The following is a 23,104-nucleotide window of genomic DNA, read 5'->3' as shown; positions in this document are numbered from 1 at the left end:
CTCTCCCCTTTCTACCGCAGCCCTATTCTATTTTTTTATTGTATCTCTCTCTACTATCACCACCATCCTGTTATTATTCTGCCTTCTACCCCTTTCTCTCTCTCTCTCTCCCCCCCCGTCTATGTCTATCTTCCTCTCTCTCCTTCCCCCCGTCTATGTCTTTCATCTCTTGTTCTCTCTTTGTCTTCTATCTTCTTTCTCTCGTCCTTTCCTTTCATCCTTCTTCTTTCTTTTTCTTTTTATTTCTTTTTTCTCTCTCCTCTTTCTTTTCTCACTTCCCTCCTCCTTCCTACTTATCTCTCTCCCTCCTTTCCTCTCCTCTCTCCTCCCCTCTCTCCTCTCTCTCTCCCCCTCTCTTCGCTCTCTCTCTGTATCTCCTCTCTCTGTATTCTCTCTCTTCTTTCCTCTTTCTGTTCTTCTTCTCTCTTCTCTCACTCTCTCTCAATCTCTTCCTCACTCATCCTCCTCTCTCTTCCCTTCTGTCTCTCCCCTTCCTTTGTCTACTCTCTTCTTCTCTCACATCTCTTTCTTCTTACTCTTCTCTCATCTCTCTCTGTTCTCTCTCTCTCTCTCGTCTCCTTCTCTCTTCTCTCTCTCTCTCTTCTCTCTGCTCTCTCTCTGTCTCTCTCACTCTCTCCACTCTTGTTCTCACTCTCTCTTCTCTCTCTCTCTCTCTCTATTAGCTCCTCTATCTCTCTCTCTCTCTCTCTCTCTCTCTGCTCTCTCTCTCTCTCTCTCTCTCTCTCCTCATCTCTCTCTCTCTCTCTCTGTCTCTCTCACTCTGTCTCTCTCACTCTCTCACTCTGTCTCTCACTCTCTCTCTCTCTCTCTCTCTCTCTCTCTCTCTCTCTTCTCTCTCTCTCTCCTCTCTCTCTCTCTCTCCCTCTCTCTCTGTCTCTCTTCTCTCTCTCTGTCTCTCTCTCTCTCTCTCTCTCTCTCTCTCTCTCTCTCTCTCTCTCTCTCTCTCCTCTCTCTCTCTCTCTCTCTCTCTCTCTCTCTCTCTCTCTCTCTCTTTGCAAGTCTAATACTACGTTCCAGTCACACAGACACGCACGTGCGTATGTGTCATATGTGCATAATATACATGTCTCCACTCTGCTGCAGGGACACATGCATGAACAGACACACACACTGGCCTTTCTTTAGTTGTTGGACACACATTAACATATTGCATTCGCTGGCCCCTTATCCTAATGTTCACCTTCACCATTACATGTGAAATGATGGTCTCAAACAATAATGTCTCCGCACTGCCGTGATGATGTATGTAAGATTAGTTTTCATTTTTTCAGCCAAAATTCTAAATGATTTAATATAATAGTTGTATTACACGTTAATTAATTTGTTTGCTGTCATTTAATTCCTTAGTCTTTTTCCTAAAAGTCAGAATTAACTGCAGCTTAATGCAGTCGTCAGTTGGCGCATTTGTTAAATGTGTACATCCAGTGCCTCTAGTCTATTACTGCCTGTAGTTTAAATGAAGCATAAACCGCATGGAAGTCTGTCCCTGCACACACACGCTGACCTCTCTTTGCTAGTCTAACACGACATTTCAGAGCAATGTACGCACAGACACAGATGAACTCTCATACTGTATGTACATTCTGTGCATGCCTGCACTGTGCTGCAGGGACATGTGCACAGAAACACACACACACACTGTTCTGGCCCCATTAGCTTGTGACTAATGGCTTAACAGACACACAGTATTCTATACACACACTCCTCCTTCAACATGGCTCCACGCTCTCCTATTGGTTGTTGACACTATGCCCTTATAGACTCCATACATGCTACGCTGGCTGTGCAGAGCTGGTTAACCCTTGGTTGACCTCTGAAGCTGCTGAAAGAAATAATCAAACTACGGCTTATCTAGACCGACTGTTACTGATCTTATTTCTTCTGTGTGTGTGTGTGTGTGTGTGTGAGTGTGTGTGTGTGTGTGTGTGTGTGTGTGTGTAATTAGTGCAGACAGTATTAACACGTGCTTCCTGATATTGTCAAATACAGTACATTTTGTTCATAATACGTGCTGTCATGGCCCACAGATTGTGTTATGTGTTGCTGCCAGGCGTACTGTGTGAGGACATGGCAGAGACAGATGCAGTACTATTAACAAGGAGAGACAGAGGAAGACACTTTAAACACAACACAACATTTTATAAAGTTTAGAAAGGAGTGTTTTAGCTAACAAATGTTTGTTCATACATCCTTACTGTGAGCTCAGTAAACTCATCCAGACTCAATAGGTTGCAGATCAACACTGTTATTTTAATTTAAGTCCATACGTCAGTCCACTCAGCACAACATCTAAAGGTTTAGGAGTAAAACCAGCTTCCTGTTGTTGGATCGTGTTTTTTCCTTCAGGAGTGATAAACCTGAAGCATCATTTCTAATTCCTGGAGTTGGAACGTATGTCACCTGGACTTTCTCCTGCTCTGTGCTGGTCCAGAGTGCATATGTGGAACCAGCTTTAGAAAACAAAAAGTCTCAGGTGACAGTACCTCATTAATGTGGTAGAGCACAGATTGTAATCATAAAAATCCTTCATCAAGATTTTAGTTAAAAGTTTGTGACCTCAGCTAATGACCACTGAGATAACATATCTACAGACGGTGTTTTCACTCTGAGTTGGATCTGCTGCCTTGAATTCTGCTTTTAATCTACTTTATTTTACTTGATCAGTGACGACTCGTGTCTAATACACTCAAAGCACCAGGCTGTAACCAGCTGGTGTGTGTATGTGTGCGCGCACGCGCGCATGTGTCCGTGTCCAAGTCCAAGTGCTGTTTAAGCAGAGTCGTTGTTGCACTGTTGTTGAAACATAAGCTGATGATGATTCTACAGAACCTAGTGTGTGTGTGGCCGCGCATGTGTGTGCGTGCATTAGTGTGTGTGCGCGTGCAGTAGTTCTGGTCCTCGTGTATCAAATTGTGCAGTGGACAACTGGATCATCTTTCAGCCCTTTACAAAGTAAAGACATCAGCTTTTTGTCTCCCTGAAATGAACACACACACACACACACACACACACACACAGAGTAGCACTTTAAGCTTTTTCTTGTCTATAGTTCCTTTTTTCTACCTCAGCCCACCTCTTTGTGTCTCTTCTCTGACACACACACATCAGCTCGATCTTTCACCTTAACACATCTCTCCGTCCTGTCAGTCAATCCTGTCTGACTTCCAGCACTTCACCTGACCCCACCCTCCTGTCTCTTCTTGTCCTCCATGCTCATGGATGGATAGGCTTCCACCTCCACGGCCTGTGTCTGTGTGTGTGTGTTCATCGGTGAATCTTTATTACTTTGCAATCAGCTCTCCTTGGGTCAGAGCATATCTACATGAAGTTTAACCTTTAGCTTTCCACTATAGTCTATGGATCTTGTCTCCTGTTTGAGGAAACACAGCTGCCAAGTCTCATTGTTGGTGTAGATGATGTTCACTATCAGTCATTTTTACTTTACTCATTGGTACATTTAAGAATCCTGAAGAGATTCAAATATTTCACACAAAAATAAGAAATCAGCTGTCAGGAGGGAAAAAAACAACAGTATTGTTATGATACAGGTCCACAGACAGACAGTCCAGGACTGTAGTGTACATTAATCTGTGTGTGAATCCCCCTGTAAGAGTGCTAAGAAGTCAGGTCTGCTCCACAGACGAATAATCACGTGTCCTCCTTCTTTCCTCTTCTTCTTCTGCTACGTTCACTTCTTCAGTTTCCTCTCAGCGACACAGCCAGTGAGAGGAGAAAGTGTTTGTGTTGGTGTAGAAGCTGAGAGATGTCAAGTGTAATTTTTGGCTCATACAATGGAGGAGAGATGGTGACAAAAAGAGAAGCATGATTTCTGATGCTAATAACACTGGTTTTCTAAATTAGAATCTTAGAAAATGACCTTTGTTTTAAGTTAACACTTTCTTCATGAGAACAGATGGTAAACAATTAAAGTTGTTTTTAGACGCATTAATAAAAAATGTGCTAAATTGATATTTTGGGTGCAAAATAATGTCTAAATATACAAACAGTGTGATACTTTTGATTAAGAGTTGTTTTCACACCGCTTTAATTTCTGTCATCGTGTTTTGCATCGGTGCAGCGTTTGTGTGCATATCCATGAGTTTGTTTGTTTGTTTGTGTCTCATCCAGAGATGGTTGAGTGTGCATATGTGATCTGAGCTGTGTGTGTGTGTGTGTGTGTGTGTGTGTGTGTGTGTGTGTGTGTGTGTGTGTGTGTGTGTGTGTGTGTGTGTGTGTGTGTGTGTGTGTGTGTGTGTGTGTGTGTGTGTGTGTGTGTAAGGTGTCCCCAGGCCCTCAGTGTTCCTGTGTGTCAGAACACAGCTGGTGAAGCGGTCCATCCCACAGGGCCTTCAGTACAACCCACACACACTCACAGTAACAGTGTGTGAGAGAGATCGGCTCCTCTTACTCCCCAAACAGCCACCACATCTGCTTTGCTCTCAGAAAGACTCGATAACCTAAACACAGTGATGATGTTTGTGAATCTGCTTCTGTGGGATTCCACCTTTAAAGGGACAGTTCACAGCTAAACACTTAAATGCAAGTAACAATCATGTATATTTTTATTGTAGATTATTTAAAAATATATTTACAGTTAATCGATTATAATGAGTTTTTAAGTGATGTCTGAAACTTGATAAACTGATTGATCATCAGAACTGTTGCAGGGCTGAGGTCAGCAGGAGTTTGCCTAACATACCTAGACTTGGTTTCATGAGAGCTGTTTTCTCTTAACAGATGATGTTACATTGATTATAGCTACAGGGTCAGGGCACTGGGGCACAAAGACGGGGTGGGTAACAATGTGTTGGGTTTAACATATCACTGCCAGCTGCCTCTCAAGTCCCATGTGGAGAAACTAGAATCCGTTTTACCTTGTAAATGGATGCAGCAGTTCCTCGGTCTAGTTTCGTATCGACAGAAGCTGCTTGTCATATCTGAGGATGACAAGCTGCGCGGTAGAGTTAAAATGTTTGACCGGGTCACTAATTCACCATCGTCTGTATCCGCTCTGCTTGTTTGCTGCTGTATTGAAGTTTGCTTTATGTCTGTCAGTGCTTCAGGTTAATGTTTATCTTTCACTGTTACTTTATGGTTGATAAACGTGTAAATGTTTGAATCTACAACATCTCACACTGTGTGTGTGTATGTGTGTACAGGTTTTAACTGGATGGTGGGGGTCTTGAAGAGGATGATTGCACAGGCCAAAGGAGTGAATTTGGAATCCAAGATGCCGCCACTGATTGAGTTTATGGCACCAGATATCATTAAGGTGTGTGTGTGTGTGTGTGGGAGGGTCTAGTCTAGAAAAACAGGTAGGTGAAAGGTTGAATTGTGCAGATAATGTCTGTGGTTGCGTGAGATGACAGTTTCTGCAGAGTCACTGTCGTCAAATGTTACGTAACCTGCAGTACCTGTACAGAGAAATTAACAGCACTAAGGTTCCACTAATCTGTCTCTGTGTGTGTGTGTGTGTGTGTGTGTGTGTGTGTGTGTGTGTGTGTGTGTGTGTGTGTGTGTGTGTGGGTGTGTCAACAAATCTCAGATTACTATATGTAAAGTAAACCTGAGGATTTTAAAGGTGGAAGAAATACTCTGGTCATTTAGTTAAATAACAGTTGCAAAAATGTTTAAATTCAAGTAAATGTTCTGCATGTGTCGTCATGTCTCCTCTGTCGTCATGTCTCCTCAGGGCCTGGATCAGGTTCCCTCTCCGAGGTTTCTGGGGACTCACATGCACCCTGACAACATTCCAGCTTCCTTCTATGAAAATAAAACAAAGGTGAGCTAGAAAACATCTGTAGGGTCATTTTCAACTCATCCAGGGATCAAACTGATGTTTTCATATCAATAAGTGTAAAAACAATAAAATGTAATGTTAAAGAAAACAACAGGGACAATAGACAGTAGAAGGTTTTTATGTCTTATTTCAACTGATTTGTTTCTTTGTTGTGCATTTTGTTTTCATATATTAACCATATTTCCTGTGTTTATCGTGCAGATGCTGGTGATCTTCAGGAACCCTAAAGACACTCTGGTCTCCTACTTTCATTTCTGCAACAACAACCCGGTCCTCCCGACTGTGAAGTGGGACTCTTTCTACTCCGACTTCATGAGTGGAGACGGTGAGTAAACTAATCTGTTTCTGTTTCTTCATCAGTTTTAATGTAACTACAAACAACTAGACACTCACTTGACCATGATCACTTGTGTGTGTGTGTTTAGTTCCCTGGGGCTCCTACTTTGACCACGCTTTGGCCTGGGAGAAGAAGATGGACGACCCCAACATCATGATTGTCACCTATGAAGACCTAAAGCAGGTAGATCACGCTCACACCGACCGCTCAGTCACATCTGACAGAAACTGGTTTCTTTTCCAAAGTATCCATCAGTGTTTACATAGATTTTCCTCCTCCCAGACTGATTTCTCTGCTGCTGAGAGATGATCTCAGTCTCACCGTTTTGTTTGTGTTTCCTGTCCTGCAGGACCTGAGTGAGGGCATCCGTCAGATCTCCAGCTTCTTCGGCTTCAGCCTGACGGAGGCTCAGGTCCAGCAGGTTGCAGAGCAGAGCACCTTCAGAGCCATGAAGGAGAACTCTGCCACCTCCCACGGTGTGATAGCAGATGCCATCTTCAGAAAAGGTGCCGCCGTCTTCAGAACATCTTTTGGGAATGTGCTCTCAGAAATAACTAAACATGTCTCAACTGTTTGAAGAATAAATGTGTCTTCATATCAAACTGTAGTGAGTACAGTACATACATACAGTAAAGTGAAGTAATCAAATACAAAAAACAGCACTTCTGTTGCAGTAGGTGTAGAAGGTAAACTAGAAGTAAAGCCAGGCGGAGGTCTGTGTTTCCAGTCAGTCTGAACTGATGAAGTTTCTGGGAAATGTGTTCAAGAACTTCAGTTGATACTGAACAACAATTTTGGGAAACGTAGGATTAACTTGTGTAACTGTGTCCTGTTTGTGTCTCAGGTGAAGTCGGGGACTGGAAGAACCACTTTACAGCAGAACAGAGCCAACAGATGGACGAAGCCTTCAACAAACACCTGGCGGGAACCAGATTGGGAGCAAAACTCAAATATCAAGAGCACTGTCAGTAGGAAGCCATGAGGAGCAAGAGAGGAAAGGAGGAAGGAAGGGAGGAGAGTATGTAGAAGAAGAGTCTGGAGGACTTCAGACTTTCCACTCAGTCAGGCTTTGTATAGATCACTGTTCATGTGATCTGGACTGTACAATAACCCCTACCTCAACACCAGCATTAAACATGTTTAACCTAAATTAGATGAAGTGGTAGGAGGCAGAATCTGAAGTAAAGCACTACCTGGGAGGCTCAGTTCAGGGCTAAAAGTGCCACTGTGACAACTTATAAAAGCCAAAAGAAAAATCTGTGTTTTCAATAAGCTGCACTGGGACTGTAACTTTCAGCCAATTTAGTTTCTGTTTGTTTGAAGCAAATACATCACACCTACCTGTGTGATTTTAGGGCTTAAGTAAATAACTCTTCTCGCAGCCAGAGCTCCTTAATGAGCACATGAATGTTAAGTTAATTTACTGATGTTAATGTCTGATTTAAACTCATATCAGCCGAGAACTGGCTGGAGGAAACAAACACTCTCATAAAAATGGGGCTTTGAAATAAAACTGTGATAGGATTATGGGTTATAGATGCACCAGCAGCTCTGTATACGTACTGTACATCACTGTATATGATCATGATGAAAAATAAAACTCTCCCACATCACCTTTTTGATTTCATTTGACTTGACTTGATATTTCTGGACATACGGTACTTTGCTGCACATATATGATGAGTGATATATATGTTTGTATGGAACTTTAACGTTTGATATCTGATTTAAACAAGGTGTCTCTATTTTTGTTTTCATTTATTTTCAGATAGTTTGATGATAGAACTATTACTATTCACCACAGCAGTAAAGGTAGTAGAGACCCACAGGTTACCCTGGGGGTCAGTGTGACCTCTTGTATTACACACCTCTAAATGAACTGATAATCCTAAATCCTACAGGTTTGTATGCAAGCTAAGTGTATGTTAAAGTGCTGTTTTATGCAGCTGCATGTTTTGTGTTACTAAACCTAAAACAGTCATTTTAAAAAAGAATCACAAGATAAAAACGATAAAGTAAAAGTAGCCGGAAGTAGCCTCACACGCTTGCTTTATTTTGAAAGGGCTGACCGGACGTGGTGTTGTCGTGTGGCTAACCTGACGCTGCTGCTCTGACTGAATGACATCATGTGGGCTCTTTTCTGTCTCCATCTGCGACATGACACCTTCAGACACGAACGACTGCTCGTTTAGGATCAGTCTGCCGTTAAACTACACCCGGTAAGAGCTGCACGTTAAACCTCCGGTTCAGTAATGATTCAGCTTCTTTATGCTAAGCTAACGTTAGCTTAGCCTCCGCGCAGCAGTCAGGTGTAACTGTAAAAGCTTTAAAGGCTGAATCGACCGGTCACACTGATATTAACTGATATTAACTGATATTAACTGATATTAACTAATATTAACTGATATTAACTGATATTAACTGATATTAACTGATATTAGAGGAAACTGTGCAATGGAAAATGTCCCGTTTGCTTTGTTTGTGTGTGCAGGATGAATCTGATGCTGCTCAGGTCACCTGCTGCCATCCAGTCTGTCCTCTCTGGGAAATGAACACATCCTCACTGCTAATCACTGCTAATCACTGCTAATCACTGCTAATCATGTGTCACCTGCTCTTTATAATAAGGAGGTTATTTATACGTGAAAATATGGGAGTGCTGCAATTACACATGTTTGCAATGAGCATTGTAAAATGATGCCAGAGTTTATAGAAGATGACACATTTTATTATGTGAGGAAAATGTGCTCAGACTTTAAAACCCTGGTTGTGTAGGCAATAAATTTACAATATACGCTGTTTATTTAGTAAAATAAAAAGACAAGGGGCCCCCAATTACATCAAATAAATGTCCTCTATTAGTGTATTAATATGAAAATTATAGAGCTATAGAAACTCGTATTTACTAAAATTGTAAATATTGCTAGAAAATAATAGACAAGCTGCAAATTCAAGCAATCCAAAATTAAAATTAACATTATGTTCACACTCACACAGTTAATCATTTAATTGATAGAATTTCTTCAAATGTCCAAACAACTCACCAAAGCTCAAAGATATTCAAAAAATATCACACATTACAAACTTGTGAAAGCAGCATATGTAACAATAAATCTGAGCTTATGAACCTAGTGTAGGGAGGACATATTTCCCTACACTAGGAAATCAATTTATAGTGAGAATCAGATAATATTTGTTGTTCAACAGATAATCTGTTAAGTTGCTTAATTGATTCATTTCTGTTTGACTTCCATTGTTTCTGTGTTTGTTGTTTTTAGTCCAGGTGTAGAGTGATGCAGCAGAAGTTGTGTTCCAGAGGTTCTGGTTCTTTCCTCTTGGAGAGGAACGGCCAGGCCTGCGGTGCCATCACTGACTCCGTTAACTCTTGCGACCTTCCCTTCCGCTGCCCTCGCTGTGGCGAGCAGGAGCGTTTCCGCAGCTTAGCCTCACTTCGCGCCCACCTGGAGTACCGCCACTCGTACCGCTCACCTGACGTGATCCCTGGTGGCTTCAGCATCACCGGGAAACTTCCAGACCCGCTGACGGCGGCAATCCCCTGGCACGACATGAGCCTCCCGACCCGCAGAGGGCAGCAGAACTCGAGGCGACCGCCTCATGTGCGCTCCCTCAGTGACAGCAGAGACAGCGGATACCTCCACTCCTATAGCTCTGTGAGGAGGCGCACCCAGAGTGTTGGGGTGGGGACACAGGCTGAGGAGGAGGAGGAAGATGAGGAAGGAGGGACAGAGGATGAAGAGGTGGAAGACGAGGAAGAGGAGGAAGATGATGGTGAAGAGAGAGATGGAGGTAGACATGAGGATGATGTGAAAATGTCCATCAAAAGGTTGGACACAGGCCACCATCACCTCCCATTCCCTCTTCCAGCTCCTCTTGGCCCCCCACCAGACCCAGACCTGGACCTAGACATGGACCTGGTTGGTAGGTTCAGGTTTACTTTACTTTACTTTAACTTTATTTTATTCTAGCAGGTTGATATTTAAAGATGTGACTTTTTCATAAGTAGCACTCACACAGTTCATTGTGGGGTCACTGTGATGTGAACCTGAAGCCTGCTTCAGTGATGATTAAAGATAAGAGCAGTTATCAGTACGGTCATGGGGTCATCTACTTAAACTCTTGTCTTGTCTTCCTTGGTGTAACCACCAGAGCAGAACTCCTATTCTGGTTTGGAGACGGCAGCAGCCTCGGCCGCAGTGCGGCGGCGACTAGCCAGCATCCTGCGAGCGGCTGACAGCACCATGCAGCGCCGGCTGGCCAAGGTCAGCACAGAGCTGGCCCAGACTGACACGGAGCTCTTGTGTGAGCGTGCTCACTCGCAGCATCTGGCCCAGGAGAGGCAGGAAGTGGCAGAGCGGGAGAGGTCGTTGAGCCGGCAGGTGGATGTGGCTGTCATGGTGATCGCCGCACTGCGGGAGCAGCTCAACGCCTCAGAGAATGAATTGGAACGACGAGAGAGGTAAACAGATTGGACGTGGAGAAGCCTTTAAAGGAAAAGTTTTCACATTTCGTGCTCAAGTGTGTTTCTGTGTGTTGGAACATGGTTTTCCATCCATCGCTTGTTGTTCAACACAAACTTTATGTGCTGAACTTAATCACAGTTTTAATTTTCCAGGGAGGTGATAACCATCCAGAAGTTTCTAGAAGCGGCAGCTCGACAGGAGACTTGCGGTAAAGTTCGAATCCAGCACTTCATCGAGAACCTGCTGAGACGCATCGCTCTGGCCGAGAGGCTGGTGGAGTATTACCAGGTGAACGGCAGCCCAGCACAGTGCAACCACTACAAGGTACAACAGCACACATGGGGTCAGTCAGTCATGATCGCAAACACACACTGACAATATTTGATGATTGGTGAGTGCTGTGCTGTAACTGGGTCGTCGGCTTTTTCTGTGTCGACAGCAGCACCAGCAGCCAGCGGAGAATGGACCTCACAGAATCACTAAAAGCAGGTGAGCACCGCAATCACATCTTTTAGTGGAACCAGCTAATGGATGGGTTCCAAAAGGTTCTCTGAGACTCTGGTAAAGAGTTTATTTAACTCGTATTTACCGAATTAGAAAATAGAATGAATCAACTGAAACTAAAACCCACGGTTCTTAAATCACATTTCACAGTTTTAATGGATCGTTTCTCCTTTTAATGGTCATACTAAAAGGAGAACTATACTATTTCATTTCTGTTAAACACATCGGGCTCTTACTGACCAGCTCCAGGTTATCTCGACAGCTACGATCTTTAGCATTAAAAGAAAACTAACATGACCTAATAAAGTAATGGCATTCATTACTGAATCATGCTGTAATAAACTGCTGCTGACTCGCACCCAAAAGGTAGCAGAGCGTCTACTGAATCATTCAGGAGGACTCCTGTGTCGTCTGTCAGGTTTCTGTGTTTAATTCACTGCTCAACATTTGACACTTTCACCTTCTACTCTGTTCCGGAGAGTTTCAAAGACTTGCAACTGTGTAAATGCTTTTGTGTGTCGTGTCATTCCCAGGTCAGCAGGAGGGCAGCTGTCCTCATCTGGTGTCCACGATAACAGAACCCACTCGTCCTCCCAGTTCAGCAGCCGGCCCTCGTTCTCCAAATCAGGCGGAGAACGAGACAGAGAGCGGGAGCACCGGGAGCGGCTGGCTCAGTCATCCAGGCTGTTCTGCAGACCGGAACACAGAGACGACATCTGGAACCACCAGCGCCGCCGGTCGGCAGGGTACGAGGCTTAGAACTGTAGAGAAACACCAGGGAGAGGAGGTGTCAGCAGGTGAAACCTCATCACACAACGACTTTATTCCAGTGTGTTAAACTGTGGAAAAGTACTGCAAGGTCACATGATCAGTTGTTGATCTGTATAAAGCTCTGAGTTCAAATCGCAAACACAGGCGACGTTTTTAGGACTGAATCTTATTTTAGCATGGAAACATTCACACATCTGCTAAATGTAGAGAAAACGTAAGTGACGCTCTGCATGCTTTACAGAAAATGTTGAAAAATGTTATTGAGTCATTGGTATAAGAATAAAAATTCCAATTTAAGTTACAACATTTCTCAAAACATATTACATTTTACGAACTTTTCCTAAATGACACCATAATGACATTATTTCTATAAATCTGGACTAGATCTGCAATAATCAGTTAGTAGACTGTCAGAAGATTCATCTGCAGCTGTTTTAATAATTAATCTAGTTAATGTTTTAACTTATAAATCGTTCTTACAGGTGAAGATTGGATGTTTTTTTTTTTTGTCACATGCACAAATAAAGTGAAAATAATTTAGTTTTAGACTCTCACTCACTTTGATCTGTGGGAAACAGACGGTCTTAATTGCTAACAGGGATTTTAGAGATGAAACAATGAATCTAAAAGAACTAATCAGCAGATGAATCTATGATGAAATTAGTTTCTTACAAAGTAAGAGACCGAGTGCCGCTTGAGTCCTAACACCCAGAAACATTTCAGAACTGCATCTTTTGAACGGGTTTATTGTTAGAGCCTTGTGGTTAACACAAGGTCAGCTCTAGTAAAGAAAAACCACCTACTCCTGATATGTATTTTATAAGTCTTTATAAAATGCACTGACTAACAAAGAAGGAAGCTTTAGTGGTGGTGCTGAAGTCCGTCGTGTTCGCCCGAGAGTAGTTTTTTTTTTTTTTTTTTTTTTTTTAATACTTCTGTTGATCGTATTCAGATATCACAAAACAGATGTTAGTTTGTGAAGTTTTATTGCAGAACAGAACATATAAATATCAAAAAGTTTCATTTAACTTGTTTTCAGCAATAATCCAAAATTCAGTGGAGAATTTCCGCTGGGTTTTCTCGAGGGAACCAGGGTGATCCTAACGTCAGGGCTGGTCTTTAAAATAAAAAAACTACCGGCATCTCTTAGGCACTTTATAAGGTTACACTAAAATATGAAGCTTTTAAACCGGCTACTTCCTGGATTTGGGCAGTTCCATCCCTGAAGAGGAAATAAATACATTTAGTTTCATTTTGCATCACAGTTACTGCTAATAGTGTCTAACAGGGTTTAAGAACATTATGCAATAACAGATATTCACCTACAGAATACTGTGCAGTAGACTGTTAGTTTTAGTGCCACTCCTGTTTTATTAATCTAGTACTTTTCCATAGATTATTATGCTGAAATAAACATTAATAGTAAAGGTATTCATGAGTGACGGCTTGAGTTTCCTCATGTCATTGTCATTAAGAACAGTATCTTAGATGAACTCAATCTTTAGTGATGATTTTGAATGTTTAATTCAAATATTAGAGAAACTTCAGGTAATCATCAGCTTGTTTTATTTATTATTTAATTACAGTTGTGGTCTGATCATGGAAACAGTTTCCAGTGATGGTTAATGACACGTCCTCTCCTCTGGTTGAACCTTCACATCTCGGCCTGGTTCCTCAAAAACTCCTGAAAAGTCCAGTTATCTGCTCTGTCTGTGCTTTCTAGGCCAAGTGACCGCGATCGTTTCCTGTGATCGTTTTGATGGTTGATATGACTTTATCAGTTTTCTAAACACCCGCTGTAGAACTCTTAGCGTTGGATTTCTCCACATGCTGAAGCAGTGTGTATGGAAGAGTAGGAGAGTTTGAGTTTTACCTCCTCCAAAACCAAAAACACAGGGCAACAGGGACGTGCAGTGTAACTGTCAGAAAATGCTGTAGTATGTGGTTACGGAGGTAGCACCTCTTTCTGTTCATACAACGGATCCACAAGCGTGTGCGAACCCCGGAAGAGACAGGGCAGAAACAAGTGTCAGTGCAGCTTCTGTGCTCGTTTTACAGTCGTGTTGATGCTCTGAGGATCCAGTGGCTGTCGATAACCAGCTGTAAACGTTGACAGATTTCTTGGACTGATAAAGTTGGTGTGACTACACGTGCCTTCCAGCTGAGCAGATGTTTCCAGCAGCTGGACTAATGTTGGCTAACTCAACACGTAGTTAAGGTAAAAGTAAAACCGCAATGAAAGGAGGAGTGTGCTGCTAGCTGTATTTGAGTCAAATGCGGTGCTCAACCCCATGAGGGAGATCGTGGACATATGCTGGTCCTTCTGTTCCCATTAGAAATACTTATTTTGGATAATGAGACAGTTCAGGAAGTTAGGACTGACTTTGTTTTGAAGGTGTCTTTTTGTCAGTTCCAAACCAATTCATCTTTGGTGGCTTTCAAACATAAAAAGCCCTAATCATCATCTGTACATACTGTATTATATAATTAATAATCTATCATCTGTAGGAGATGATGTGGTTTATAAAGCACAGACAGGAGCTGGATGACACCAGACCTGGGTCAAGTACATCCTGCAAAATATTGCTTTGGTTTAAATTTAGCATCAATTCAAACACCGACTTGTATTGTAATTGATTATTGTACATAGCTGTAACTTTGACCTACTGAGGTATAAATACTTTACGGTGATGGTACTACTGTACATGCTGAAAATCACTCACCTGTCTGCTGCTGAATCAGAGACGTAGTGGAGGATAAACCCAGATCTTTACTCAATCTTGTTTTGTAGAATATGCCACCTTTCTTTAAAGGAACAGTGCAACATTTTCAGGAGTACTGTGCTTGTTTTAAATCTCAGCGTCATGTATTTTCCTAGCTGTGTGATGCAGCTATGAAGTAATTACAGGGTCTGTTATGTTGTTAAGACATGCTCACATTTCCACAAGGGTGAAAGATGAAGCTAGAATTTTTCATTTTTATCTTGTCAACATTGTTCTAAAACCATGAATTGTATAAAAGTGTCATTTATCTAATCCGCCGCTGAAAATAGTCCTCAACAGATTCGCCATATCCTTCAGTTTACTTGCTTAACAATTAGAGTTAGCAGCTGTTTTGTGGAATTAATTTTTTGAATAAATCTATAAAAGTGTGATTTTCATGAACGAACACACTGTTGGTTTTTTATGGGATGGACCAGAGTCTCTGTTGTTACCCTTAAATGAAATGAAGCAGCACTGAGGAAACAGCAGGGACATATATTACCCTCCACTACCACCAGATATAACGAGCCGTGTACTAGCAGGAGCCGTCTGTCCCAGGTCTGGAGGACACCACACACTTAACGAATGTACTCCTATGACCTGACTTCAGGCCTGAACTCGCACTCATTCACACAGAAACGGGTAGAGATTCTCCGATCGTGACGTCGTACGAACGCTTTCATCCAAAGTGACTTACAGTGCCGCGAATGCATCCAGTTCGTTTGCAGTATACTAAACTCCTGACAGCTTGTTTAGTCGAATCATTCCTCTCTCTGCATCATTCTCTATGATCTGTTTACACGTCATATTTGCACTCATTTAATGATAAGAATGTACATGTAAAAGACGGTATTTGGTGTAAAATGTATCTTTGCTGTTGTTTTATTGACAGTGTGAATAGATATTTTGTATACAGAGATATTATGTGTCGTCCAGTGGAAGTAGTAGTTCTGCAGGACTTTAACTTGGCAGAACATTTACCTCGGTCACACTTTTTTTAATAAGGTGTCTGCAGGTCCTGGAAAATTCCTGAAATTATGTTGGGTAAATTCAAGGCCTTTAGTCATTTGTCTTGAATACTTTTAACTCCTGATATGTATGTTTTTCTAAACATGCATCTCAATTATTACTACTCTGCTGAGTGGTTCTGCCATGCAGACGCTCTTCTAATGGGTCACTCTCATTATTTCAATGTTTTATTTGTTTAGTTGGTCTAATTTCTATTGGCAATAATAAAGTCATATAGTCTTAAATGTAAGTGAATGGAGCTTGCAGGCAGCCTTTCTGACCAGGAGTTGTGTTGAAGTTTATTGGAAGTTACATGGTGTACTGTATCACTTTAACAAACCATAACAACTCAGTAATACACAATACTACATGTTAAATGGAATACTCTGTACAGTATATTGAATATTACAGTTTTACAGTCTACAAAGCATCAATGGTTTTAAAATTACTTTAAGGGCCCTTGAAGGGAAACTTTCCTCTGCTTTTCACCACATAAAAACCTGAACCAGATCAATTTGGGAAACATTTCTGACCAAGTGTTCAAAAGATTCACAAGCGATCAGACTTCTGAATCCTTTAACACTTGTGAATTCAGGCACTGATGATCTGAGCCCAAGTGTTAATGCTGCTGTTAATTTAAAAAGTCCAGTTCTCCTTAACAATAACTACCACGTATATCAAGTCAAGCTTATTAGGTCACACCACAAGATAGTAGTAAACCGACCCCAGTGCCATCTGCAGCTACATATGATATAACACACGTTATTTCCCTGGTGTTGGGCTTTGGTGTGTTGTCGTGGCCTGAGGCCACTCAGTCGGACCAAGTCACCTTCACATAAAGTGGCAAGAAAAAGTATGTGAACCTTCTGGAGTTTAATTGTTTTCTTCATTAATTTGTCGTAAACTCTGATCGAGCGTATCTACAAATATAATGTGCCTAAAGCAAAACGCAAACTAATTCTGATCTTTCATGTCTTTATTGAGAACAATCATAAGAACCTCATAGAAAAAGTATGTGAACTGAACTGGTTGACATTTCAGCCCATTCTTCCTCCAGAACTGCTTTAGCTCTGTCTTATTCTTTGGACGTCTCATGTGTGACTGTCTTTAAGTCACCGCTCACACTGTGAGGTTTTAATGGTGGCTCTCAATAAAGACATATTAGATAAGATTTTAAAATTTTTTGTGATACTATTTTAGACACATTATATTAGTTAATACTCTTGACTTAGATGATGATCAGATCATTTTTTGACAAATAAAGCAGAAAACCATGAAATTCCAAAAGTTTCCTGTCGACTGGAACCTGGTTAGTTACTGTAAGAGTGTGTATTTGCACAAATCCCATGATTTGGTGAGGTCCACACTCCTAGCCTGATTACAGTCCAACGTTTTCAATGTCCAAAAGCTCTAAAATCACAGAAATTCAAGTCGTGGAGGTTTTTAAGCAAACAGCAGCTTAACTCTTGATGAACATGTTTGTGTGTGCACTGCTTCAGATTTGTCTCTGAGCTACTTCGTATCGTAGGTTTTTGGTGCTCAGTCTTTGGAAGGTGGTAGAAGATGCACGAGGCAGCCCTACTACTACTACTACAACTACTACTACTACTACTACTACTAGTACTACTACTACTACCACATATGTAGCTATTGTGTTACTGTGAAAGCATGCTTCATATGTAGCAAAAAGAGAAATAAAAATCCTGTTATGTTGTTCTATGTGTACCTTTGTAGCAGAGCGAGGTATATTTTAATGGTATTTGAAGGAGAGTTGCACTAAACCAAGCGAGAGCACTCTGCTCAGAGCTGTTGGGTTTCATGTGATGGGACAATCATCCACAGGTTTAGAAACGTCTGGAAAATCAATTTGACTGATTCTGTGCTTGGAAATGTTTTGTGGAAACTGTGGAAGAGCTCTTAAACAAAGAGAGAAAGGTTTGAGCAGTGGGTATAAGCGTAGCCGAACATGTGTTTTACCTGGAGTTAATGTTAGTTTGACTATGACGCTTCTACCTTTCTTGATGTGAGTCGGTAGAGATAAAGTTAGATTTTTAGGCTGTGTAAAACAGTTTGGCGGCAAAGTTTACCACCCTGAGTTCATCATGTTTGTCTGTAGGGATTTTATTTGCAGAATAATCTCTAGTTTTGTGCCTTCACTGAAAAACCGTCGTCTGTATAACACTGTGCAAAATGCAATACTGTGAAGACCTGGAATACTTTTTATGTTGAACTTGTTGGTCTGTGTGAAAACCACTGATTAAAGAACAAACATGACACCAAGAACATCACCATGAGCTGTTTTCATTGAAGTGTTTTAATGTAAAAGTCTTTGAACTGAAGCTAATCACCGCTCAGATACTACTAAACTGTAGTAGTTTAAGTTCTCTCTACAACATCCCATCGACCAGCGATACAGACATGACTCAGTGCTTCAAGTCAAAGATGATAAAACACCATTTTCTCTGAAAACAGTTAAAACTGACTGAACTTCTTAATAATGTGATGGTGGTTACAGGAACTCTGCTCTGGTGATTTTCTCCTTTTTCCCCTGAATAAATAACTTATTGTAAGAACAAAAACACATGTGAGCTGAGGACATGCACAAGAAATTAGCTGCTAATTTTAACACTTTTCAGACAGAGAGAGATGTTTTTTATACATTAAAGGTAAGAAAGAGTACCAGCAGTATAAATTGCTGCAATACTCACAAATGTCCACTTGTTGTCACTCTATCTCCAGGGACAGTTCAACGACTTGTTGCTGTGCACTGAGTGCAGGATTTATTATATCCCAACGGGGCTATTAGGTGGCATCCTTACACACTCCTGCACTGTTCAAAGTATGTTCATCCCAAATCGTGTAGCTGAATATCTGCTGTTTAAACATACAGTGACCAGAAAAGTAAGTGAACAGTTTTCAATATCCTGGTTTTCTCAAGTCGTCCTGAAATGTGATCTGATCTTCACCAAAGTCACAAATATCAACAAACCCAACATTTCTAAGCTGCTAAAACACAAACGGTCCTGATCTTTCACATCTTTATTGTACTTGTTATGTTTAATAAAGACAACCAGTTCTTCCTGTAGCTGTGGATCAGACCTGAACAACATCCAGGAGGAACTTCTGTTCCTCACAGAACTGCCTCAGCTCAGACAGATTCTGGCCTCTCTCCATGTCATTCCATGGCATCTCTATTGGGTTAGGGTCTGCTCTCTGCACTGGGCCACTCTAAAAGGGGCAGTCTCTGAATCATTGTGTAGTAGATTCCAGGTGATGTTTATGGTTATTGTCCTGCTGCATTATCCAGCTTCACCTTCTTCTGAGCTCCACCTTGCAGACAGACACCCAGATGTTATCCTGTAGGATGCCTGCATTTAGCCAGAATTTAGTACTTCAACGTGAGGAAACAACACAAAGTGCTTCTACTACTTTAACCGTGTACTACCTTGGGCTACTTGCAGACAATGATGCACCACATTCACCATCTGATGTCAATTAAACTGCAGGTTCACACAGAGGCAGCAAAACATTTTTTCCATGTAGTTATTTTCAGTTTCTACCCACAGCTCTTTCAAATTTATTGCAGCTGTGAGCAGCATTAGCTGTCATGTATTTCCTGTCTGCAGACTGACAGATTTGAGTAAATTTATAGCTGCTTATTTATAGCTCAGACTAGATCCACTGCTCCCCAGCAGGTTGTGACTGTGTCCACACTGGAAAAGTGTAGTAAAAGAAATATAAAATCCTAGACAGAGAAAGTTCAAAGTTAATTGTGCAGTGACATAATGTTGTTTCTGAGATTCAGGGTTAGTCATGAGGCGTAGAAGACTGTGATAGCAACCACATTTTTGACTTGTCATGATGACGACAGTGACAAGAAGACCAGTCCATCAGCACACACAAACACCCCCACACACGATGACACCGTCTGGAATATTGTTCATATCACTATAAGGATCAGTTACTGCCTGGACAAAACAGGTGAATGGCTTCAAAATACAGCTTTAAATAATTGTTTTAATTAGATTTTTAAATGTGCACAAATAAAACCTAATATAAACTAAAAACGACTTCCTGCTGCTGCATCTTATACGAGCTCCTCTGATATAAACATGGATAAAGGATAAACTGAGAGCTGTATTTGGCCGACAGCTCCAACTGTATTGAAGTGATGTGAGAGAGCGTCGACCTTTCTAAACAAACGGGCCTCAGTCAGTTTCCAACATGGGGGCAGGGAGCAGACACAACATACAGAGCAGAGTGGGGGAACAGGTCGGCCTGAGAGTCTCCTGGTGCGTTAATCTGACCGTGACAACACAGTTTCTTCTTCCTCTCAGGTGTGTTGATGTTGTCAGGTCAGAAGAGCTAATCCTCAGTGTGGAGAAATATTTAGGTTCGTTTGTTGGCGTCTTCTTTAGCGACAGCAGCTCTTCAACATTTACAAAGTAAAAATGAAACAATACACAAGACGCACGACTAACATGACGACACGTCGTAAAACATGACTGCTGCAAATAAAACACTGACGTGTGACCAAGTTAGAAACACACAGACACTAAATGTGTCCCACAAACAGCCAGACCTGTAGTAACCAGTAGTACTGTTTGAGTGTTAATTAAAGCCACATATACTGTATGACTGCGTTCTTTAATGTTATGTGGAACTAACTTCCATTCAGTATTTTACCATAAGGTTGAAGTTTTGTTTTCAGATTTTTCTACTTTTGTTCCTAGAACTTATTGATTTCTTTGTTTAATTATTGATTTTTTCCATAAGTTGCATTTTAACTGCATCCAGTTATAGACTTATTGCTTGAATTTCCTCTTTAATTTCTTTTTTCTAACTAAATCTGATTCACATCTATATTTGTTGTTGTCATTATATCATCAGATCATGAAATATAATACTTTTACAGTTTGTACACAACAATAAGGAAATATTTTAGAATTTTCATTTGATGCATTTTGTTTCTCATTATTTTGCAGTTTTCTATATGTATAAAATGACTTTCATTAACTTACATTAAATCGAGACACAGACTTTAAACTAAAATCTGTAGCATGTCTGTTTTTCTTTTTTGACCTAGTTCATCAAACCATCTGTGTACTTGGACAAATATGTGGGAGACGACTCGATGCCAGTGCAGACTGTGAAACGACTTGTTATCTAATGGTTCCTAACTGCATTACAGCATGTCAATAAACACTGCAGGCTGGTGTTGATCTTTCATGGAGAGAGTAAACACGATAACACGTCGCTTTGACGTCACCACGGAGGCTCACACAACACTCACGCTCCACACGCTGAGCTGTGATCGCCTTGACGTTGGACACTCTCTGCAGAGCAAAAACCGTCACGCAGCCGTATCAGTGTGAGCATCTACAGATTGTCACCCTGCAGGCTGAGACTGAGACTGAGGCCATGTGGGCCACAGATAACAGATTACTGCAAGCAGAGACGCACAGACGGCATGAAAGTCGGACGCTAAGCCGAGTTGTTGTCGTTAGATGTGGAGGAGAAGCTGCAGAAGATGAACACCAGGCAGGGACCTCCTGCTGTATCCTGTCGGTTAACAGAATCTGTCACTTACTGTTGTGCAGTTTACAGCATTTGTTGCAGGAGTTTCTACACTAAACCTACAGTAAAGCCACTACTGCTGCTGTAATAAATAGCGCAAGAATCTCCATCTGGGACCAAATCTATTTCATCATCTACTTCCAAAGTAAAACTCGGGTTATGGGTGATGTTAGTAGCTGCATGTGAAGATTCCCTGTGGGGTTCGTTGGCTCCCAGATCCAGTTTCCTGTCTATACCCTATGGACCAAACCCTCTGTCACAAAACACATTTGGATCCACTCAAGTTGAAGTGTCTGAGGGACAATGGCACGCAAACCTCAGATTAGCCATATCTTCTTTTCTAAACACAGATCTCTGTACAGCTCTGAGGTTATCAGCAGAAACAAACTGCAGTGGAGAAGGAGTATAAAAAGAAATTCAGCCTCACTCAGCGGCTCATGTGATTGGAGCTCTAAAAATATTTACTGGTGCATTCAAATAAACTGACTCCAGCAGTAGGTCCAGAGTTACACAACAGACAGGAGCTTGAATGCTTTTTAGTAAAAGTTTCCTCTGTGAATTTACTGCAGACAAAAAGCAGCTGAAGTCCACATTTCCTCTGTACTTAAAGACGTTGATGGATGAACAGGCTCAGAAGCTCAATGAGTCCGGGGGGCCCTCGGCTTCACCTGCAAAACGTCTCTGAAAGAGACTAAAGAGCAACACAAACCAGCTGAGCACGACAAGGAGATGCACAAAGACCACAAAGGAGCTCCCAGACTTACAAGACAGCTGCAAAGAGGTTCAACGCAACTGTGACAAGGTACAAAACAAGAGCTGCAATGAGCTGAAAGAGACGTAAACCAACAAGACACAAAACAACCATCGAGACACTGGAGCGACACCACAGAGACAAAGACGAGATATTCTACATTACCCTAAGAGATGCAAAACAACCTCCAAATCACAAAAGAGATGCAAAACAGCACAATGAGGTGCAAAATAAGTGGAAGGAGACAGAAAATAACCACAGTCACATCACAACACTACACAGAGACATACAGATGAAAACCAACCAGAAGGAGACTCGAGATGACGCAGAAGAATAGAAAGTTACCAGAAAAAGATGCAAAGCAACTGTAACTAGAGACAAAACAACACGACATAACTGCAAAAACACACATAACAGTTTATTTTCTACATCAACAAATCACAAAGCTTCAGATCATCAACTCAAACGTCTGTGACAGGAAGACGACCGACATGACAACAAATCTCAGAAGAGTCTGGATCTACTCACAACAACATGCTGCTGTTTACTGTTGTGTTATACAAGCTCGTGTGTGTGTGCAGTTTGGCTGGACAACGACCTCCCGTTGCAGAATAATAATTCATCCTGTTTATTTGATTTAGAGGACGACCTACGCAGGGCTTCCACAGTTTGGCTCAGCATCAGGGCTAAAACCGTCTGAGCTCTGAATCACGGCGTCTATTTTCAGCCCGCAGTCACTTCCTACTAATAAAAACAACATGTGTCTTCAGGAGAACTGCAACGTCACACACTGACAGCACAGACACACACTGGGGAGGGTTTCTACAAACGAGGCCTCCGTGTCACTCTGGGAGTAGGTGAGTGTCTCCCTGGTTGAACACTGTGCAGCTAAAGTGAGTCGAGGAGAGTTGTGTGGGAGCAGATCATATCTCCATAGATCACTGCAGGTTCATTCAGCCTCACAGCAACTTCGATTTTCATTGTAAGTATTAAAAAGTCAACACGAGGGCGTGGTGGTGTCTCGACGGACATGAGGAAGTAGCAAGTGGTGGATTCAAATCTGGATCTGTTGGCAGCACACCATGACAGACA

General features: G+C 41.6%; 2 protein-coding genes across 4 annotated transcripts; both read left to right on the top strand.

Annotated features, from left to right (window-relative positions):
• The first annotated feature begins 5,116 nt into the window (after window positions 1-5,116).
• On the top strand, window positions 5,117-7,772 carry LOC113159415 (sulfotransferase 6B1-like). Its single transcript, XM_026356079.1, has 6 exons — window positions 5,117-5,293; window positions 5,714-5,803; window positions 6,023-6,146; window positions 6,247-6,341; window positions 6,508-6,664; window positions 7,003-7,772. The coding sequence occupies exons 1-6, from the start codon at window positions 5,132-5,134 to the stop codon at window positions 7,128-7,130; spliced, it is 756 nt and encodes a 251-aa protein (XP_026211864.1). The 5' UTR covers window positions 5,117-5,131; the 3' UTR covers window positions 7,131-7,772.
• Window positions 7,773-8,239: 467 nt separating this feature from the next.
• On the top strand, window positions 8,240-12,693 carry znf365 (zinc finger protein 365). Of its 3 annotated transcripts, none has more exons than XM_026356069.1 (6): window positions 8,240-8,377; window positions 9,437-10,097; window positions 10,326-10,635; window positions 10,792-10,963; window positions 11,082-11,128; window positions 11,677-12,693. In XM_026356069.1, the coding sequence occupies exons 2-6, from the start codon at window positions 9,452-9,454 to the stop codon at window positions 11,900-11,902; spliced, it is 1,401 nt and encodes a 466-aa protein (XP_026211854.1). In that variant the 5' UTR covers window positions 8,240-8,377; window positions 9,437-9,451; the 3' UTR covers window positions 11,903-12,693. The 3 variants fall into 3 exon arrangements, with proteins under 3 accessions (XP_026211854.1, XP_026211853.1, XP_026211855.1); XM_026356068.1 differs by having other exon boundaries at window positions 11,079-11,128; XM_026356070.1 differs by having other exon boundaries at window positions 10,792-10,982; window positions 11,079-11,128; window positions 11,677-11,808.
• Window positions 12,694-23,104: the final 10,411 nt, after the last annotated feature.

Source organism: Anabas testudineus, chromosome 15 (assembly GCF_900324465.2).
Source record: "Anabas testudineus chromosome 15, fAnaTes1.2, whole genome shotgun sequence".
Taxonomy (NCBI): domain Eukaryota; kingdom Metazoa; phylum Chordata; class Actinopteri; order Anabantiformes; family Anabantidae; genus Anabas; species Anabas testudineus.
This window is presented reverse-complemented; position numbering and strand designations above follow the sequence as displayed.